Here is a 16,299-nt window from a genome sequence, read left to right on the forward strand (position 1 = left end):
TTCAGCTTCTCCTTGATGTGTAGGTGAGCTCACGGTTCTCAAGCCGGAGTGTTGCTAACACTGGCCCTAGCAAGAGCAGTGCTTCGCAGAATCTACCACCGGATTAGAAACGCGACCCACTTAGAAGATCCGGCGAGAAACTCAGTGGGCCGTGTCTATGGGTTAATTTACTCGTCGAGCCCTTCCTTGCAAGCGACGGGTTCGACGAGGTGGGTGACGACCGGTGCTTGTGGTACCTATAAGCACCGTTAATGGATCGGGAGGATCCGTAATGACGTGCTTAGAGCAACAACAGCAACTGGACGTTATAGGAGTAGTGGACGCTGGGTCTATGTACATAATAATATGTGCTGTATGATACGGATCCATGTGCAATGAGCTCTTAGCGTAGCAGTACTGCAGTTTGAAGTTCATGGTCCTAATTAATGTAAATGGTATAGGGGATCACCCCTTGAGTGCCGATGCGTCCACTGCTCATAACTGTATGTTTGAATATTCGTGCGATTCGCTCTATTGTTCATATTATTTATATTCTATTTGTTCTTTACACAAATATACAATATTCTGAAATGAAAAATATTTCGAAAGTAGTTTTTGGGAGGTACATCAAATAAAACAAGCCTTTATATATTTTTTAAAATGTTTATTAATAATCCCTTTTTTCGCTTATAATAGTAATATTTACAAATTGTTTGAAATAAAAATTATTCTCAGTTTAACGCAATATGTCACGTTATTTCAAAAATCGCGTAATCATACAATTAATTACACTCACCAACATTGCTCTACATTCGTTTTAAGGAACATATCTATTTAATATTATATCATCTACAACGCTATTAGAATAATTAGATAACTACTATACAAGTGTACAAGAGATTTTCATTTAGATTTTTAATAGCATTAGAGACATGTTGATTCAATTTCATTATTTTTATGTGGATGGAGATGGAAAGGCTGGGCAAGGTTTTTTAAGCGACATACACAATTGGCGTGCCCAACGTGAATTGAAATATTCTCAAAAACAAAACCATTGCATATATACAAAAATATTTGATGAAATAAAACTTTTTAGCACATTTTTATGAGTTTCTCGAAACCGATCTTTATATGCTATTGAAAATCAGCACAGCCAAAAGATTTGTTGTCAGATATAACGCTGATGCTGATGTCGTGCACTAGCATCGGAGTACATTGCGCGTTCATAAAAGATTGATTTAATAAAAAGACAAGTATTAACAATAGGGTAGTAATATATTATGGTTTTTGGACATCAACACAGTTTTTATATTTCGGGCCAACTAACAAACAACATTATGATTTCAAATAAAATATTACGCCAAATTTTGTTAAGGCGTTTGATGTGTTCTTGATATTTAAAAAATAAAAGAATCTATACTGTAAACATTTGTTTCCCATGACAATTTACTAAGTGGAAATGAAATCGATCGGCTCAGTAGACCTCCGTGTGATGGATGAGCTGTGGCTCCAAATATATTGAATCAACATGAATAAAGAATAAAAACATAACGCGTCATACTCGTATAAACACTTTGATTAAAAACATTTGATAGAATTTAAATTATTTTATTTGTCTTTATCACCTACGAGTTACGACGGAGCTCCGTTCAGTTGAAACTTAGTTGCTGGCGGCAACTCGACAGCGGATAGTCCAAGATCCCAGGGCCACCAGACGTCACGTATTTTCTGACGAACGTAATGTGGCCGATTGCGTAGTGTAGGTCGCCTTAAAATTGGCCGTCTAAGCAAGCTAGCAGGATAGGCATGTGTTCTTAGGACATACTAACACTACGCAATCGGCCACATTTCGTTCGTCAGAAAATACGTGACGTCTGGCGGCCCTGGGATCTTACTCTAGGGGGCCGGGCCGGCGCAGCGCCGCGGGGCATTCACTACACACAAGCCACAAACATGTGACGACTGCACAATGTGGAACTATAATAAGTTCAATGGTATTCAGCAACCCTCCGAATGTCTACTGTTTACCACTGCTCTGTCTGTCTGTGCATAATCCGTTCTGAAAGATTATTCAATTATATATATTTTATTGCTTAGATGGGTGGTCGAGCTCACAGCCCACCTGGTGTTAGGCGGTTACTGGGAGCCCATAGACATCTGCAACGTAAATGCCACCACCCACCTTGAGATATGAGTTCGAATGTCACAGTATAGTTACAACAGTTGCCCCATCCTTCAAACCGAAACCAATGCTTCACGGCAGAATTAGGCAGGGCGGTGGTACCCACCCGTGCGGACTCACAGGACGTCCTACCACCTGTAATTTTGAAAATTATAGCTTTGCGGGTTTGATTTTTATTAGACGCTGTTATTCCTTCACCGTAGAAGTCAATCGTGAAGATTTCTTAAGCACGTATTTCCTTAGAAATATTGGTACCCGCCTGCAGGATTCGAACAGCAGTGCATCGTTAGATACGAATTCACCGGACGTCTTATCCTTTAGGCCACGACGACTTAATAAAATGATTAAGAACTATCGGCAGCACACCTAGCACGACCTCAGAGATTAGTTTTTAGTTTAGTTACCACCCGTACTTGCATTGCAATCAGTTCCAGAATTTTACCAAACTGGCTCTCGAATAATTTTGCATACGCCGTTCCTGACATCCCTGATGATACAGCAGGTTGCGCTAACTCCGCATCAGAAATGTACAGAACAAACTTATCTGACACTGCAACGCGAACCTTAATATCAAAGGTACGTAAAGTTTCAGGTGGGCTTGTGTTGTACAATGTTTCGATATTATAGCTGCGTATGAATATACAGCTGTGAGCTATGTGCGACTGTACATACGACGGGGAGCGCGCATACATTGATCTCTGAGCTTGATAGTTACAGGTAAAGTTTTGTCTGTCCGATGTTACGTGTCAAGTTACACGTGCTACAGAGCAGGTCTGTTAAAATAAAACCGCTGATAAAACTGATTTTGTTATATAAAATAATTGTGATTCTAGATACCATCTATTACATTCGCGAAGCAGCTGCCCTTGAGCTCTGAAGGCGCTTTCGGAGTCGCTTGGGCAGTTGTTAGCATATCTCACCCCTCCGGGCTGAATGACCTGTTCTTGAGAAACTGGAAAGGTCTCCGGCCCACCAGTAATCCTCCCTTCCAAATATCACTTATTAACTTATCTCGGTTATGATTCCAGCAAAATCGATTAATTAAATTCTAACTGAACGGATCTCCGGATCGCAATACAATAAATCGTTCTAAGAACAGAAGTGAAACATTTTTCACCACACGAATGGTGGCACTACTTATGTTACAAATAAACATTTATTATGTACATTATATGTTATATTTACAATGCGAACGTCTACTATTACGTATTAAATTTATGTACAAAAGTGTCCAATTTACATTATTACTTATCGTCGTCGGAACTTTTTGTGTGAAGCTGCGTTAGATGCTCTGTAAGCTTTGACGCTCGTGCACGGCTGCCGTGGTGTGTAGACAGAATAAGGCTGCACACCGGAAGTCAGTCCAAGTTCTGATTTACGACTGTTACTTAATATTATATCAGCCACGCGCTTTCTACTTTGGCTCTAGTTAAATTAACTGAAAACAATCATTCGTGAGCTTCCATTTCCCAAATACACATTATGTTAATTCTGTGTCGTAATTTTTCTGGCGTTCTATTACTGAAGATCACGTTTCATCGTTCTATCAGTCGGATTCCCAATAGACACTGATCGACTTCTCTTATAATTTCATACAGACTCAGGTACTATAAATAAATATTGAGCAAACAGCACATCAACAAAAACCTCTCACAGTAAACTAACATCATATTATATTATAATGTTCGCTTTACTGGGCTGATTTCAAAAACCATTTTACAGTATTCAGTTTTGTTACTATTTTTTTTACTTACTTACAAAACTTACTAAATAATAATTATTAAATATAATTACGGGAATAACTTTGTCAAACAATTGGTTCGTTGATCAAGTTAACAATGTAAAAATTGTTGTTATCGAGTTTCAAAAGAGCATATGAGTCAAGGATCTCTTGACCTATCATCTGGTGCTAAGCGATCATTTTTATATTGAAGTCTGTATTGCATCGGAGTGCAAGAGATCATTGCTCTGCGGCAACAATAGACCGGACTGTGGTAGAGTCCCAAAGGGCTCCTTCGTGCCCCGCCACCGGTAAACCTTTTTCAGTGTATTTTATAGTTATAATTAATTTAACACAGAACTCACTTAAAGTAATACTTAAGTCAATCTACGTTAAAAAATCTACAACGCGTTTGGCGAGAGCTTTTGTGTTGAAATGAAATTTTATAAACATAGACGCTTGGGAATGTAGATATTGTATAGATGTTTTCACAACCAGATTTGTATAATGATTTTAATGTTACATTACAAGGCAAATTTAGCAATAAGAAAATACAATTAAAATTCCCAATCATAAAAATTCAAAGTAAATTTACATTCGTGCGCTGGTGGATAGAGATAAGTTAATTTCAAAAGCTCACGCCTCGTGATTAGGAGTTAAGCTGATCATCTGCCAACGGTCGAGGAGAGGAGGTACGTGAGGATGGCACAGCTCAGCTGCGACGTCAGGTAGGACGACGCTTTGTTACTCGTTTGCATTGCAGCGGGGTGCTCACCTACGTACAAATAACGGTCGTTATATAAGGCACGTCGTCTGTGTGGGATCTAGAATATCATCGCTCTATCTCTGTCATAGCGCTCATAATAAATGACTGAGAGATTCACTGGGGAATGGGTAGCAGCGTTAACTCAGTGTTATTCCAGCGTACTGTGATCGTTAACCGGTATTTACTCGTAATGGTAACAGACATCGCGTCTCGAGGTGTGTGGCGGCAGTCACCTGGTGATGTCTGTGGGCTCCGGGGACCGCTTTATACGAGACGGGCCGCGAGTTTGTTCATCCCACTACGTAATAAATATATATATACAATTTATTATACAATTATAAAGATATTGTGTGATATGCTCTCTTTAATAATAAAGTTAGTCAAACAATCTCGGCAGATATAGGTCACACATTTTATGAGCATAAATGGATAGACGAGCTTAGTCCATAGGGCGTTGTTAGAATCTGTACACTATCCCGGGCACTAATGACTATACGTGTTTTTTTAAGATTAAACAAGGCCGACGCATTTTTATATTAAAAATGTATTTTTTAAGTCTAATAGCCTGTTGATTCTATTCATTAAATTGAGGCCAATAATGATCGACAATTTCTGGAAATAAATAACAAGGCTTTTCCCTCACCATTAAGCACGTGTACAGAAACCGAGGCGGGATGTGCGTTGTTCGGGACGCACGTGTAGTTTCCGGAGTCAGTGAGCGCTGCTTTCGTCACGAGCAACTTGCTGGTGGTTCCACCTTCGGTTTTCTCCGTTTCCAGGCTTATGCCGCCTCTGGGCGAGTCAAAGTCTACCACAGCGTTTCCGTGGTACCTAAGATATACGCGTATATTATTTGGTTGAAAATGTGAGGCGAAGTAATTGTTATAAAATAGATTTATATCAATATTCCCACACTTATAGAGAATATAGTGAAGGAGTGCAGAATGCTAACTTTTTGTTTAATTTATGCATAAAAAGTACATTAAATCAATATATCACACACACTATCATGTATTTGAAATACACACACATACATACATATACTCTATATTTCTTGTCAAACTTTTGTAAAGGCTCAAAGTCTGTGGTCAAATAGAGAATAGGTTAGAATTCTTTATCTTTAATATTATTTGTTTATAGTGTAGTATTGGCAAAATCTGTGATTATAGAAGTATTATAAATAGTCTTTGACAATAGAACCTTAATCATGATCAAACTTATAATTTCAATTAATTATAGTCGAATTTCGATTACTGTTTATATGATAATAGTTTATTGAAACGCGCTTTAAGCAAATTAAGACAAAACGTTATGTACGGGAGGGTGTGAAGCTGTCAGTTCTCTTGTGTTACCGGTAAAACAACAATATGCAAACGAGACAGTATCCAGACTCCTAACTCTTATTATCAGAAACACTAAATTATGTTAAATTATATGGAGGATCGAACCCGGAGTGCCTTGTTTTTAGGATCACTCAGTAACAGATTAACGAAGCAGTCATGTGAGGTGAGGTCGATATAGCCTCTGATTGGACTTTTCAATAATTGATGTATGCAGACGTTAAAGCGACAAGATATAGTCCTTTTTTTTAAACACTTCACGTGGAGGACAAGTGGGTTTCAGCAAAAATGAACACTAGAAACTTAATGATATTATCATAAATCGGCTACTCGTTACAACTAACTACCCAGTAAAGTATGAGACTACCCAAGTATTCGCCACCTCCTCTCCATATTTCCTAGTACTTACTCCCAAAATTAACACTAGTAATTATTTGAAACATTAAACAAGCAGAGTTCTCGAGATACCAGTTTTCTTGTAAATCTTTCAGAAAAATAAAATACAAAATGCGTTCGACGGTAAATGTTCCCGTTCAGAATTCAATAAAGCCGGCTGTCCGCAGGTGGACCGCTCATTCCGATAGAGGCACCCGTCACGTGCGGACGTGCTCATCGTCCACTCGATCGCCCGGTCTTTGTTCGCCCGGCTTTTGTTAGCCCGGCCATTGTTCGCGCGGCCTGTGTTTGTGGTACATCTGCCGACTAAGTGCTCTTTCTGGAAGTTTTTATTTGTTTTGTTTCCTTTTGTTGTTTCTGTGTTCGTGGTACATCTGCCGACAAAGTGGTTTCCTGCAAGTATTTATTTGTTTTGTTTCTTTTCGTAATTTCTGTTTTGTTGTGCTTTTTCTTTGTCCTGTAGTAATCGCGCCGCATTGCCACCTGTGTTCAATAGAACCGCTCAGGTCCGAGAAGTTGGGGCCTCGCCGCAAGGCGAGTGTTTTCAAGACCCGGGGCCGCCCCACCTGGGTACTCAGCGATCATGGACGCTGTATTCGCGGAATTCCTCCGACTTCGCCACCCACAGCTCGCCTCGGAGTTTTTGGCCTTCAAGGCCAATCACACTGCGAGCCCTCTCGAGGACTCCGCCGCGCTCGCTGCTCCTGCGTCGCCTGTACCTGCGTGCAGAGCTTCTGCATTGAGCACCGCAGCCTCTGTCGTGCCTGCCGCTCCCGTGTCGCCTATACTGGCGAGAAAAGCTGCTGCGTCGTCCGCCGTGACCATCGTTTCAGCTGAGCGATCATCCGCGGCCTCCGTCGCGCCCTCTAAAACACCTACACTTGCTCGTAGGTCGCCTGCACCCGCCTCCTCGTGCTCCGACTCTGACTCGGACATGGAGGTCGACCTCGCCCCCGCTTCATCGACGGATGGATTCACCCTGGTACAGAAGGGTAAGAAGCGTGCCGCGGAGTCTCGAGCTCCCGCGGCCGCTAAAATTAGCAAAGCCGTGAACGCGTCGCGCCCCCGCCCTCAGACTCCCGTTGCGCCCCCAGCCCGTGCCACTCCGTCGCCGCGTCCGGTGGCACAAAATAAAACCCAGACCCCTCCCCCGGTTATCCTTCAGGAGAAGGCAGCTTGGGATCGAGTTTGCCTGGCCCTTAAGGCCAAAAATATAAATTTCACGAATGCCCGTAACCTCGCGAACGGCATTCAAATTAAGGTTCAAACACCCGACGACCATAGGGCCCTCTCTTCTTACCTCCGTAAGGAGCGTATAAGTTTCCATACGTATACGCTCCAGGAGGAGCGCGAACTCCGCGTTGTAATACGCGGAATCCCTAAAGAGTTAGATGTAGAGCTCGTAAAAGCCGACCTGTTAGAACAAGGCCTACCAGTGAATTCTGTGCACCGTATGCACACCGGTCGCGGTAGGGAGCCATATAATATGGTTCTAGTCGCTCTCCAGCCTACCCCCGAGGGTAAGAAAATCTTTAACACACAGACCGTCTGTAGGCTCTCTGGTATCGCTGTCGAAGCCCCCCATAAAAAAGGCACTCCTAGCCAGTGCCATAACTGTCAATTGTACGGGCACTCTTCCCGTAACTGTCACGCGCGCCCCCGATGTGTTAAGTGTTTGGGCGATCACGCCACGGCCCTCTGCGCTCGCGACCAAAAAACCGCGACGGAACCGCCTAGCTGCGTCCTGTGTCGAACACAGGGTCACCCCGCGAATTACCGTGGTTGCCCCCGAGCCCCTAAAATAAATCGCCGCGTCGCCCGCCAAAACCGCCTCCGAGCTTCCGGCCCAGACATCAAAGCCTCGGCACCCTCTGCGTCGCAGGCTAAGCCAGCGTTCGTTCCGGCGGCGGTGCCCAGTGTCTCGGCCTGGGCAAAACCGCTGCCGTACACGAACACGGCTACAACTCCCTCCTCCGCGATTCGTCCCGCCCCCGCGACTCGTCCCTCTCCCGCGACTTGCCCTCCGACCGCGTCCGACAATCTCGCTTTAGCGATCGACTTCTTTCAGTCGATCAACTTTGAGCGCGTTAACGCTTTGGGCGACGCCATTCGCGCTGCCTCCACTGCACAACACTTTATCGCCGTTGTGCAGGAATACGCCGACGTATACGCGTCATTAAATACGTACGTCCTCCCCTCACTCCGCCGGTAATCAATGGCGTATATAAGTAGAATAAAGCCCCTATCCGTAACGATAGGATTTTTTAACGCTTACGGTCTCGCAAATCAACGTGATCAGGTTTCTGACTTTTTGCGTGACCACCAAATTGATATCTTTTTAGTGCAGGAGACCCTACTTAAGCCCGCGCGCCGTGACCCTAAAATCGCGAACTATAACATGGTCAGGAACGACAGGCTCTCTGCCCGTGGTGGTGGTACCGTCATTTACTATAGAAGAGCCCTGCATTGCGTCCCGCTCGATCCTCCCGCGCTCGCTAATATCGAAGCATCAGTGTGCCGAATCTCACTGACGGGACACGCGCCGATCGTTATCGCGTCCGTTTATCTTCCACCGGATAAGATCGTTCTAAGCAGTGATATCGAGGCGCTGCTCGGTATGGGGAGCTCTGTCATTCTGGCGGGCGACCTAAATTGTAAACACATCAGGTGGAACTCACACACCACAACCCCGAATGGCAGGCGGCTTGACGCGTTAGTCGATGATCTCGCCTTCGATATCGTCGCTCCGCTAACCCCGACTCACTACCCGCTAAATATCGCGCATCGCCCGGATATACTCGACATAGCGTTATTAAAAAACGTAACTCTGCGCTTACACTCGATCGAAGTAGTTTCAGAGTTAGATTCAGACCACCGTCCCGTCGTTATGAAGCTCGGTCGCGCTCCCGATTCCGTTCCCGTCACGAGGACTGTGGTGGATTGGCACACGCTGGGCATCAGCCTGGCTGAATCTGATCCACCATCGCTTCCGTTTAGTCCGGACTCTATCCCGTCTCCTCAGGATACCGCTGAAGCCATAGACATCGTAACGTCACACATCACCTCGACATTAGATAGGTCATCGAAGCAAGTTGTAGCGGAGGACTTCCTTCACCGCTTCAAATTGCCCGACGATATTAGGGAACTCCTTAGAGCTAAGAACGCCTCGATCCGTGCGTACGATAGGTATCCTACCGCGGAAAATCGTATTCGAATGCGTGCCCTACAACGCGACGTAAAGTCTCGCATCACCGAAGTCCGAGATGCCAGATGGTCTGATTTCTTAGAAGGACTCGCGCCCTCTCAAAGGTCTTACTACCGCTTAGCTCGTACTCTCAAATCGGATACGGTAGTAACTATGCCCCCCCTCGTAGGCCCCTCAGGCCGACTCGCGGCGTTCGATGATGACGAAAAAGCAGAGCTGCTGGCCGATACATTGCAAACCCAGTGCACGCCCAGCACTCAATCCGTGGACCCTGTTCATGTAGAATTAGTAGACAGTGAGGTAGAACGCAGAGCCTCCTTGCCACCCTCTGATGCGTTACCACCCGTCACCCCGATGGAAGTTAAAGACTTGATCAAAGACCTACGTCCTCGCAAGGCTCCCGGTTCCGACGGTATATCCAACCGCGTTATTAAACTTCTACCCGTCCAACTCATCGTGATGTTGGCATCTATTTTCAATGCCGCTATGGCGAACTGTATCTTTCCCGCGGTGTGGAAAGAAGCGGACGTTATCGGCATACATAAACCCGGTAAACCAAAAAATCATCCGACGAGCTACCGCCCGATTAGCCTCCTCATGTCTCTAGGCAAACTGTATGAGCGTCTGCTCTACAAACGCCTCAGAGACTTCGTCTCATCCAAGGGCATTCTTATCGATGAACAATTCGGATTCCGTACAAATCACTCATGCGTTCAACAGGTGCACCGCCTCACGGAGCACATTCTTGTGGGGCTTAATCGACCAAAACCGTTATACACGGGAGCTCTCTTCTTCGACGTCGCAAAAGCGTTCGACAAAGTCTGGCACAATGGTTTGATTTTCAAACTATTCAACATGGGCGTGCCGGATAGTCTCGTGCTCATCATACGGGACTTCTTGTCGAACCGCTCTTTTCGATATCGAGTCGAGGGAACCCGCTCCTCCCCACGATCTCTCACAGCTGGAGTCCCGCAAGGCTCTGTCCTCTCACCCCTCCTATTTAGCTTATTCGTTAACGATATTCCCCGGTCGCCGCCGACCCATTTAGCTTTATTCGCCGACGACACGACTGTTTACTATTCCAGTAGAAACAAGTCCCTAATCGCGAAGAAGCTTCAGAGCGCAGCCCTAGCCCTAGGACAGTGGTTCCGAAAATGGCGCATAGACATCAACCCAGCGAAAAGTACTGCGGTGCTATTTCAGAGGGGAAGCTCCACACGGATTTCCTCCCGGATTAGGAGGAGGAATCTCACACCACCGATTACTCTCTTTAGACAACCCATACCCTGGGCCAGGAAGGTCAAGTACCTGGGCGTTACCCTGGATGCATCGATGACATTCCGCCCGCATATAAAATCAGTCCGTGACCGTGCCGCGTTTATTCTCGGTAGACTCTACCCCATGATCTGTAAGCGGAGTAAAATGTCCCTTCGGAACAAGGTGACACTTTACAAAACTTGCATAAGGCCCGTCATGACTTACGCGAGTGTGGTGTTCGCTCACGCGGCCCGCACACACATAGACACCCTCCAATCCCTACAATCCCGCTTTTGCAGGTTAGCTGTCGGGGCTCCGTGGTTCGTGAGGAACGTTGACCTACACGACGACCTGGGCCTCGAATCAATTCGGAAATACATGAAGTCAGCGTCGGAACGATACTTCGATAAGGCTATGCGTCATGATAATCGCCTTATCGTTGCCGCCGCTGACTACTCCCCGAATCCTGATCATGCAGGAGCCAGTCACCGTCGACGCCCTAGACACGTCCTTACGGATCCATCAGATCCAATAACCTTTGCATTAGATGCCTTCAGCTCTAATACTAGGGGCAGGCTTAGGGACCCCGGTAACCGTACTCGTCGAACTCGACAAAGAGGTCGACGTGCAACCTAACCCATGCATCAGCCCGCTGAGTTTCTCGCCGGATCTTCTCAGCGGGTCGCGATTCCGATCCGGTAGTAGATTCATTCGCGAAACAATTGCTCTTGAGTTGTTAGGTCTCCTTCGGAGGCGCTCGGGCAGTTGTTAGCAAATCCCACCCCTCTTGGCTGAGCCTTTGCTCGCCCACCTGTCCTGGTGAAACTGGAAAGGCCTTCGGGCCACCAGTAAACTTTCAATCATAAAAAAAAAAAAAAAAAAAAAAAAAAAAAAAGGTGGACCGCTCATTTGGATAACTTTAGTACCAGATGCACTTTATATCGTTTGCTTGATAAAAATTTATACTGAAGCAGTGCGCTAAATCAAATTGGATACCTTATCGAAAGCTAAATTTAAAATTGAGATTAGATTTGAAATATTAAATTACGAGAGTACAAATCTTTAGTTTAAGCTTGAAATGTCTTTGGAGCTTGTTGGAGACCCGAGTACAAAGTCGAGGTCTTTGTAAAATGAAATAAATGGTCATGATTAATGACAGGCACTCGAGCTGTTTCATGAATTGTCAGTGGTTAGTGGCGCTTTACCAGTTTAAAAAAAACTTAGACTTAAACGTAGTTTACGTTTGGACGTAATTGATGTGTCAATCAAACTCACGGGAACTATAATTTGCATAATAATCAACGGTGGTTAGGACTCTTGTGAACCCGCACGGGTAGATACCATCGCCCAATCTATTTCTGCTGTGAAGCAGTGATGCGTTTCGGTTTGTAGGGCCGGTGTACTGGAAAACTGAGACTTCGAACTCATGTCTTAAGGTGAGTGACATTTTTGTTATTGATGTCTATAGACCTCGGTGACCGCTTAACACGAGGTGTGCCGTGAGCTTGTCCATCTATCTAACCAATAAAAAAGTTCTAACACTAATTAATTTCCTATAACTGTGATAGAATAAGTTAGAAAAGTAATTGGAAAGTACATTTAAGTTTGAAACATTGCATTTCCCCAATATGTAGTACATTTGGTATGAACAAATTACCACAAGACCGAGGCGCTGGAGGGTGGCGACGAATGGACGTTCACCGAACACGTCAGCGATATTGTGCTCCCTTTCTTCACGTAGACGTCCTGGGAGCCCCATATGGTAGCCGCAGCAGCTGCAACAAGCGAATATCAACCTTATAACACGAGACAATATTAGCATAAAACAAATATTTCGCATGAAGGAAAATACGCGTGGAAATGGTATGCAAATGGGAATCTCAGTTCGATGGATCGAGTCTGTTATTAGAGCACCTCTGGGTGTAAACTGTATGAAACTTAATTTTACAAAGGAATTTACATAAAGCGCTCCCGTAGAATCCTGCTAAGGTTTTGATGAGATCCCCGAAGCTCGCGTCAAACTTTAAATTTTTGAGCTTAATTTCAAAAGTTGCTTTCTTTACTAAATCGTTAATGTTTTGCAACGAAAATTATTCAACATTAAGCTGTTCAAAGTTTTGCACATTTTACGATTCTTTCAAACAAAAAAATCTAAATTGAAAATAAATCCTAATTTGGAAAACTTCAACAATGTCAGTGATAAAACTCTAAACTTAAGTTGATTTCTAGAATTGGATTTAACGAGTGAAACGTTTATTTTTATCGAGCCTCTTTCGAAGCTGTAAACTTTAAGCACCCACCCGCGGCACGCGTCCCGTCATTAACGTCATCGGCGCTTTTGCCGTTTGATTCAACTTTGTTTCGAGCTTTTACTGAAATCAAATGGCCGATCACATTTTATTTTATGGGTTAAATTGATAACGGCCACCTGATGGTGAGGCGTAGTTTCAGTTTATTGATTTCTAAACGTGGAAGCTACTGGTCTTTTTAAAATGCAATGTGGAAATTTCACGTTCATAGCTCCATATACTTGCAGGAGCCCTAGTAAATGTTGAAATACCCTGAATAATTGTAATAAATTTTCTGAATCAACCATGCATGTTTTAAGCATCATTATAATTGATAAACTTACACAACATTTTCTACATTCTAAACATCATTATGATGTAAATATTTCTTACTAAACTTCAAACAGAAAACGAATATTTATGTTGTCAAAAATACTAACTGTTTCTAATTAGCGAAAATAATACACATTCTGTTTAATTAAAACAATTGGCTTTTACAAAACAACGACAATTCTCTTTCTAATGTGAGAAGCTGGTTGGTTTGGTGTAGTATGACAATTCTAATATTAAAGTTGCTATTTTTTAAAGTACCTTGGACAAGTGAGTATTTTAATTCGAATACTTGATGACATAATAATATAAAGAGTTTTACGATTTCATCTCGCGCTTGATTTTATTTTTTGTTTTGCTACGTTTTATTATGTCCCATGACTGTTTACAGGGGAATTGTCTCAAGTTTGTAAGTTGCAGATACTTAGGAATGATGTGAAGTAATGACATCAGCAATTTGAACGTTCCAATGATGGGAGCAAATGAACTGGCATTGAAGCGACGTGCCTCCTCCACCGCGCCTCGCATATATACCGAAGCGAACATAAACCAATGATATACTATTAAAAAATAATTAATTATAGATGTAACAGGACAATGTACCTGAGGAGCGGGGCGGGGCCGAGGTCGCGGGGGTGTGGGACTCATCTGGAATTTAGAAGATTAAATCTTAGGAGAGGATCAGGAATATAAAGTATCTAACAAACTTCACTGACGTACGCGATGTCGAGATGGCCTGTCGCAATCTCGAGAAGTAGAGGTGACGTGAGGAGAGCGGTGACAGGTCAGCTTCAAATATAATAGGATTGAAAAAACAAAACATGTAGGTGACATTAAACTGGGCGCTTATCATTCAGCCTCGTCACGCAATAAAACTAGTGATCTATAAAGTTGGTGTAACCGAAGTTTTATTACGTTTTTTTATCAATTTTGATTTAAATTCAGGTGAACGGAAGAAGACCACGAGGTAGAGGCCCGACACGTTGGACTGACCAGATCCGCACTACCCTCGACACCACGGTTTACGACGCTCTACACTCGGCGGCAGATAGAGGCAAATGGCGTGGAATGGTCCGTAATAAACTCTTGTTGCGAGGAGGTGGTCACGACCCTCAGTATTGAGGAAGCCGAAGCAAGAAGTACAAGACGAGCATGCCGTGAAGTTTAATCACACTTCCTAATTAATCCCTGTTAAAGAGTGGCATACACTAGCCTAGAGCAGGAACCAATGGGAATCTCTCATTCCGGACTACGATTGTTCACTGTTCCACATGTAAATTAAGTAAGCCGTTTATTTGCAAACACCTATGTATATCGGCTTAAATGTTTTGAATTAAAATTTAATTCCTAATAAGACACAAAGGAGAAACTCACGAGTGAACATATTGAAAGGAGTCCTTGTTCGAATTGCTATAATTTTTATTTAAAACTTTAAAAAGGGCTTTAATAGGACACACTTGATAGGACAACATTTTTTTTCTCTCCTAATGATCCTGTTTAAGGCACAGTAATAATAAAGTTATCGTATTTTCATCGTTTCTTATAAGTGAGCACATTTTCAAGTTTATCGGAAGTTTTGTCTATACTAATATTATAAAGCTGAAGAGTTTGTTTGTTTGAACACGCTAATCTCAGGAACTACTCGTCTGATTTGAAAAATTCTTTCAGTTTTAGATAGTCCATTTATTGAGGAAGGCTATATAACATCACGCAAAGACCAATACAAACGGAGCACCAATAAAGAATGTTTCAAAATCGGGATTTTTTTTCTTTCTACGCAAATGAAGTCGCAGGTAAAAGCTAGTAATTTATAAAATTTGAATTAAAAGATTCCTTAACATATATACATAGGCTATAGGATATAAGCATAGGTGCAAAACAAGTTAGTGAAACCGTCTTCATAAAACAAATCAAAGGCTGCTCCTTAACACTCCTGTCTGCTGGCAACTCGAAAAAAACTACTCATATTCCGAGCTTGTGCTCACTTATAAATTTTTACTAACATATATTTTTGTTGGATTTGGAAGGCGCGTTTTTTTTTATTGCTTAGATGTGTGGACGAGCTCACAGCCCACCTGGTGTTAAGTGATTACTGGAGCCCATAGACATCTACAACGTGAATGCGACACACACCTTTAGATATAAGTTCTAAGGTCTCAGTATAGTTACAACAGCTGCCCCACCCTTCAAACCGAAACGCATTACTGCTTCACGGCAGAAATAGGAGGGGCGGTGGTACCTACCCGTGCGGACTCACAAGAGGTCCTACCACCAGTAATTACGCAAATTATAATTTTGCGGGTTTGATTTTTATTACACGATGCTATTCCTTCACCGTGGAAGTCAATAGTGAACATAATATGCTAAGTACGTATTTCATTAGAAAAATTGGTACCCGCCTGCGGGATTCGAACACCGGTGCATCGCTAGATACGAATGCAACGGACGTCTTATCCTTTAGGCCACGACGACTTCATGACTCAAAATTTCTCGTATCCTTGACAATAACAATGTTATTTAACATGTTCACATATTGCGCCGCGGGCTTAAGATAGGTTTTACGCCGCAGATCCGTTAATGCTTCATTTCCTAACAGTCATACTGTGAAGTATGAAGTTTTTAAAGTGAAGTGATCACTAGCATCGCCTAGCCGAGTACACGCTACTGTATTTGGACTGTTAATATAATGGGTGACAGATACATTTTGTTGCCAACAACGTGAACCAAAACCGTAAACAAATTTGAGCCCTCATAAAATTCCCAGACCGTGATCAAGTTAATACCCAACCTTATTTCGTATTCCATTATATTCTATATACAAATGAAGTAAGGCCGT

At 43.2% G+C, this 16,299-nt stretch overlaps 1 protein-coding gene across 2 annotated transcripts in view; it reads right to left on the reverse strand.

Annotated features, from left to right (window-relative positions):
- Window positions 1-622: 622 nt before the first annotated feature.
- The window catches only part of LOC101735642 (protein sidekick-1), a 209,506-nt gene continuing 193,829 nt past the window's right edge, over window positions 623-16,299 (reverse strand). The window contains exons 5-8 of one of the 2 annotated variants that reach the window (XM_038018463.2): window positions 14,067-14,111; window positions 12,503-12,620; window positions 5,291-5,478; window positions 623-4,656 (exon numbers count right to left, since the gene is read on the reverse strand). In XM_038018463.2, the coding sequence (XP_037874391.1) occupies window positions 4,547-4,656; window positions 5,291-5,478; window positions 12,503-12,620; window positions 14,067-14,111 (461 nt within the window). In that variant the 3' untranslated portion in view covers window positions 623-4,546. The remainder of the gene's footprint in view (window positions 4,657-5,290; window positions 5,479-12,502; window positions 12,621-14,066; window positions 14,112-16,299) is intronic. The other variant, XM_038018464.2, reaches the window with a different exon arrangement.

The sequence above is a fragment of the Bombyx mori genome, chromosome 21 (assembly GCF_030269925.1).
Source record: "Bombyx mori chromosome 21, ASM3026992v2".
Lineage (NCBI taxonomy): Eukaryota > Metazoa > Arthropoda > Insecta > Lepidoptera > Bombycidae > Bombyx > Bombyx mori.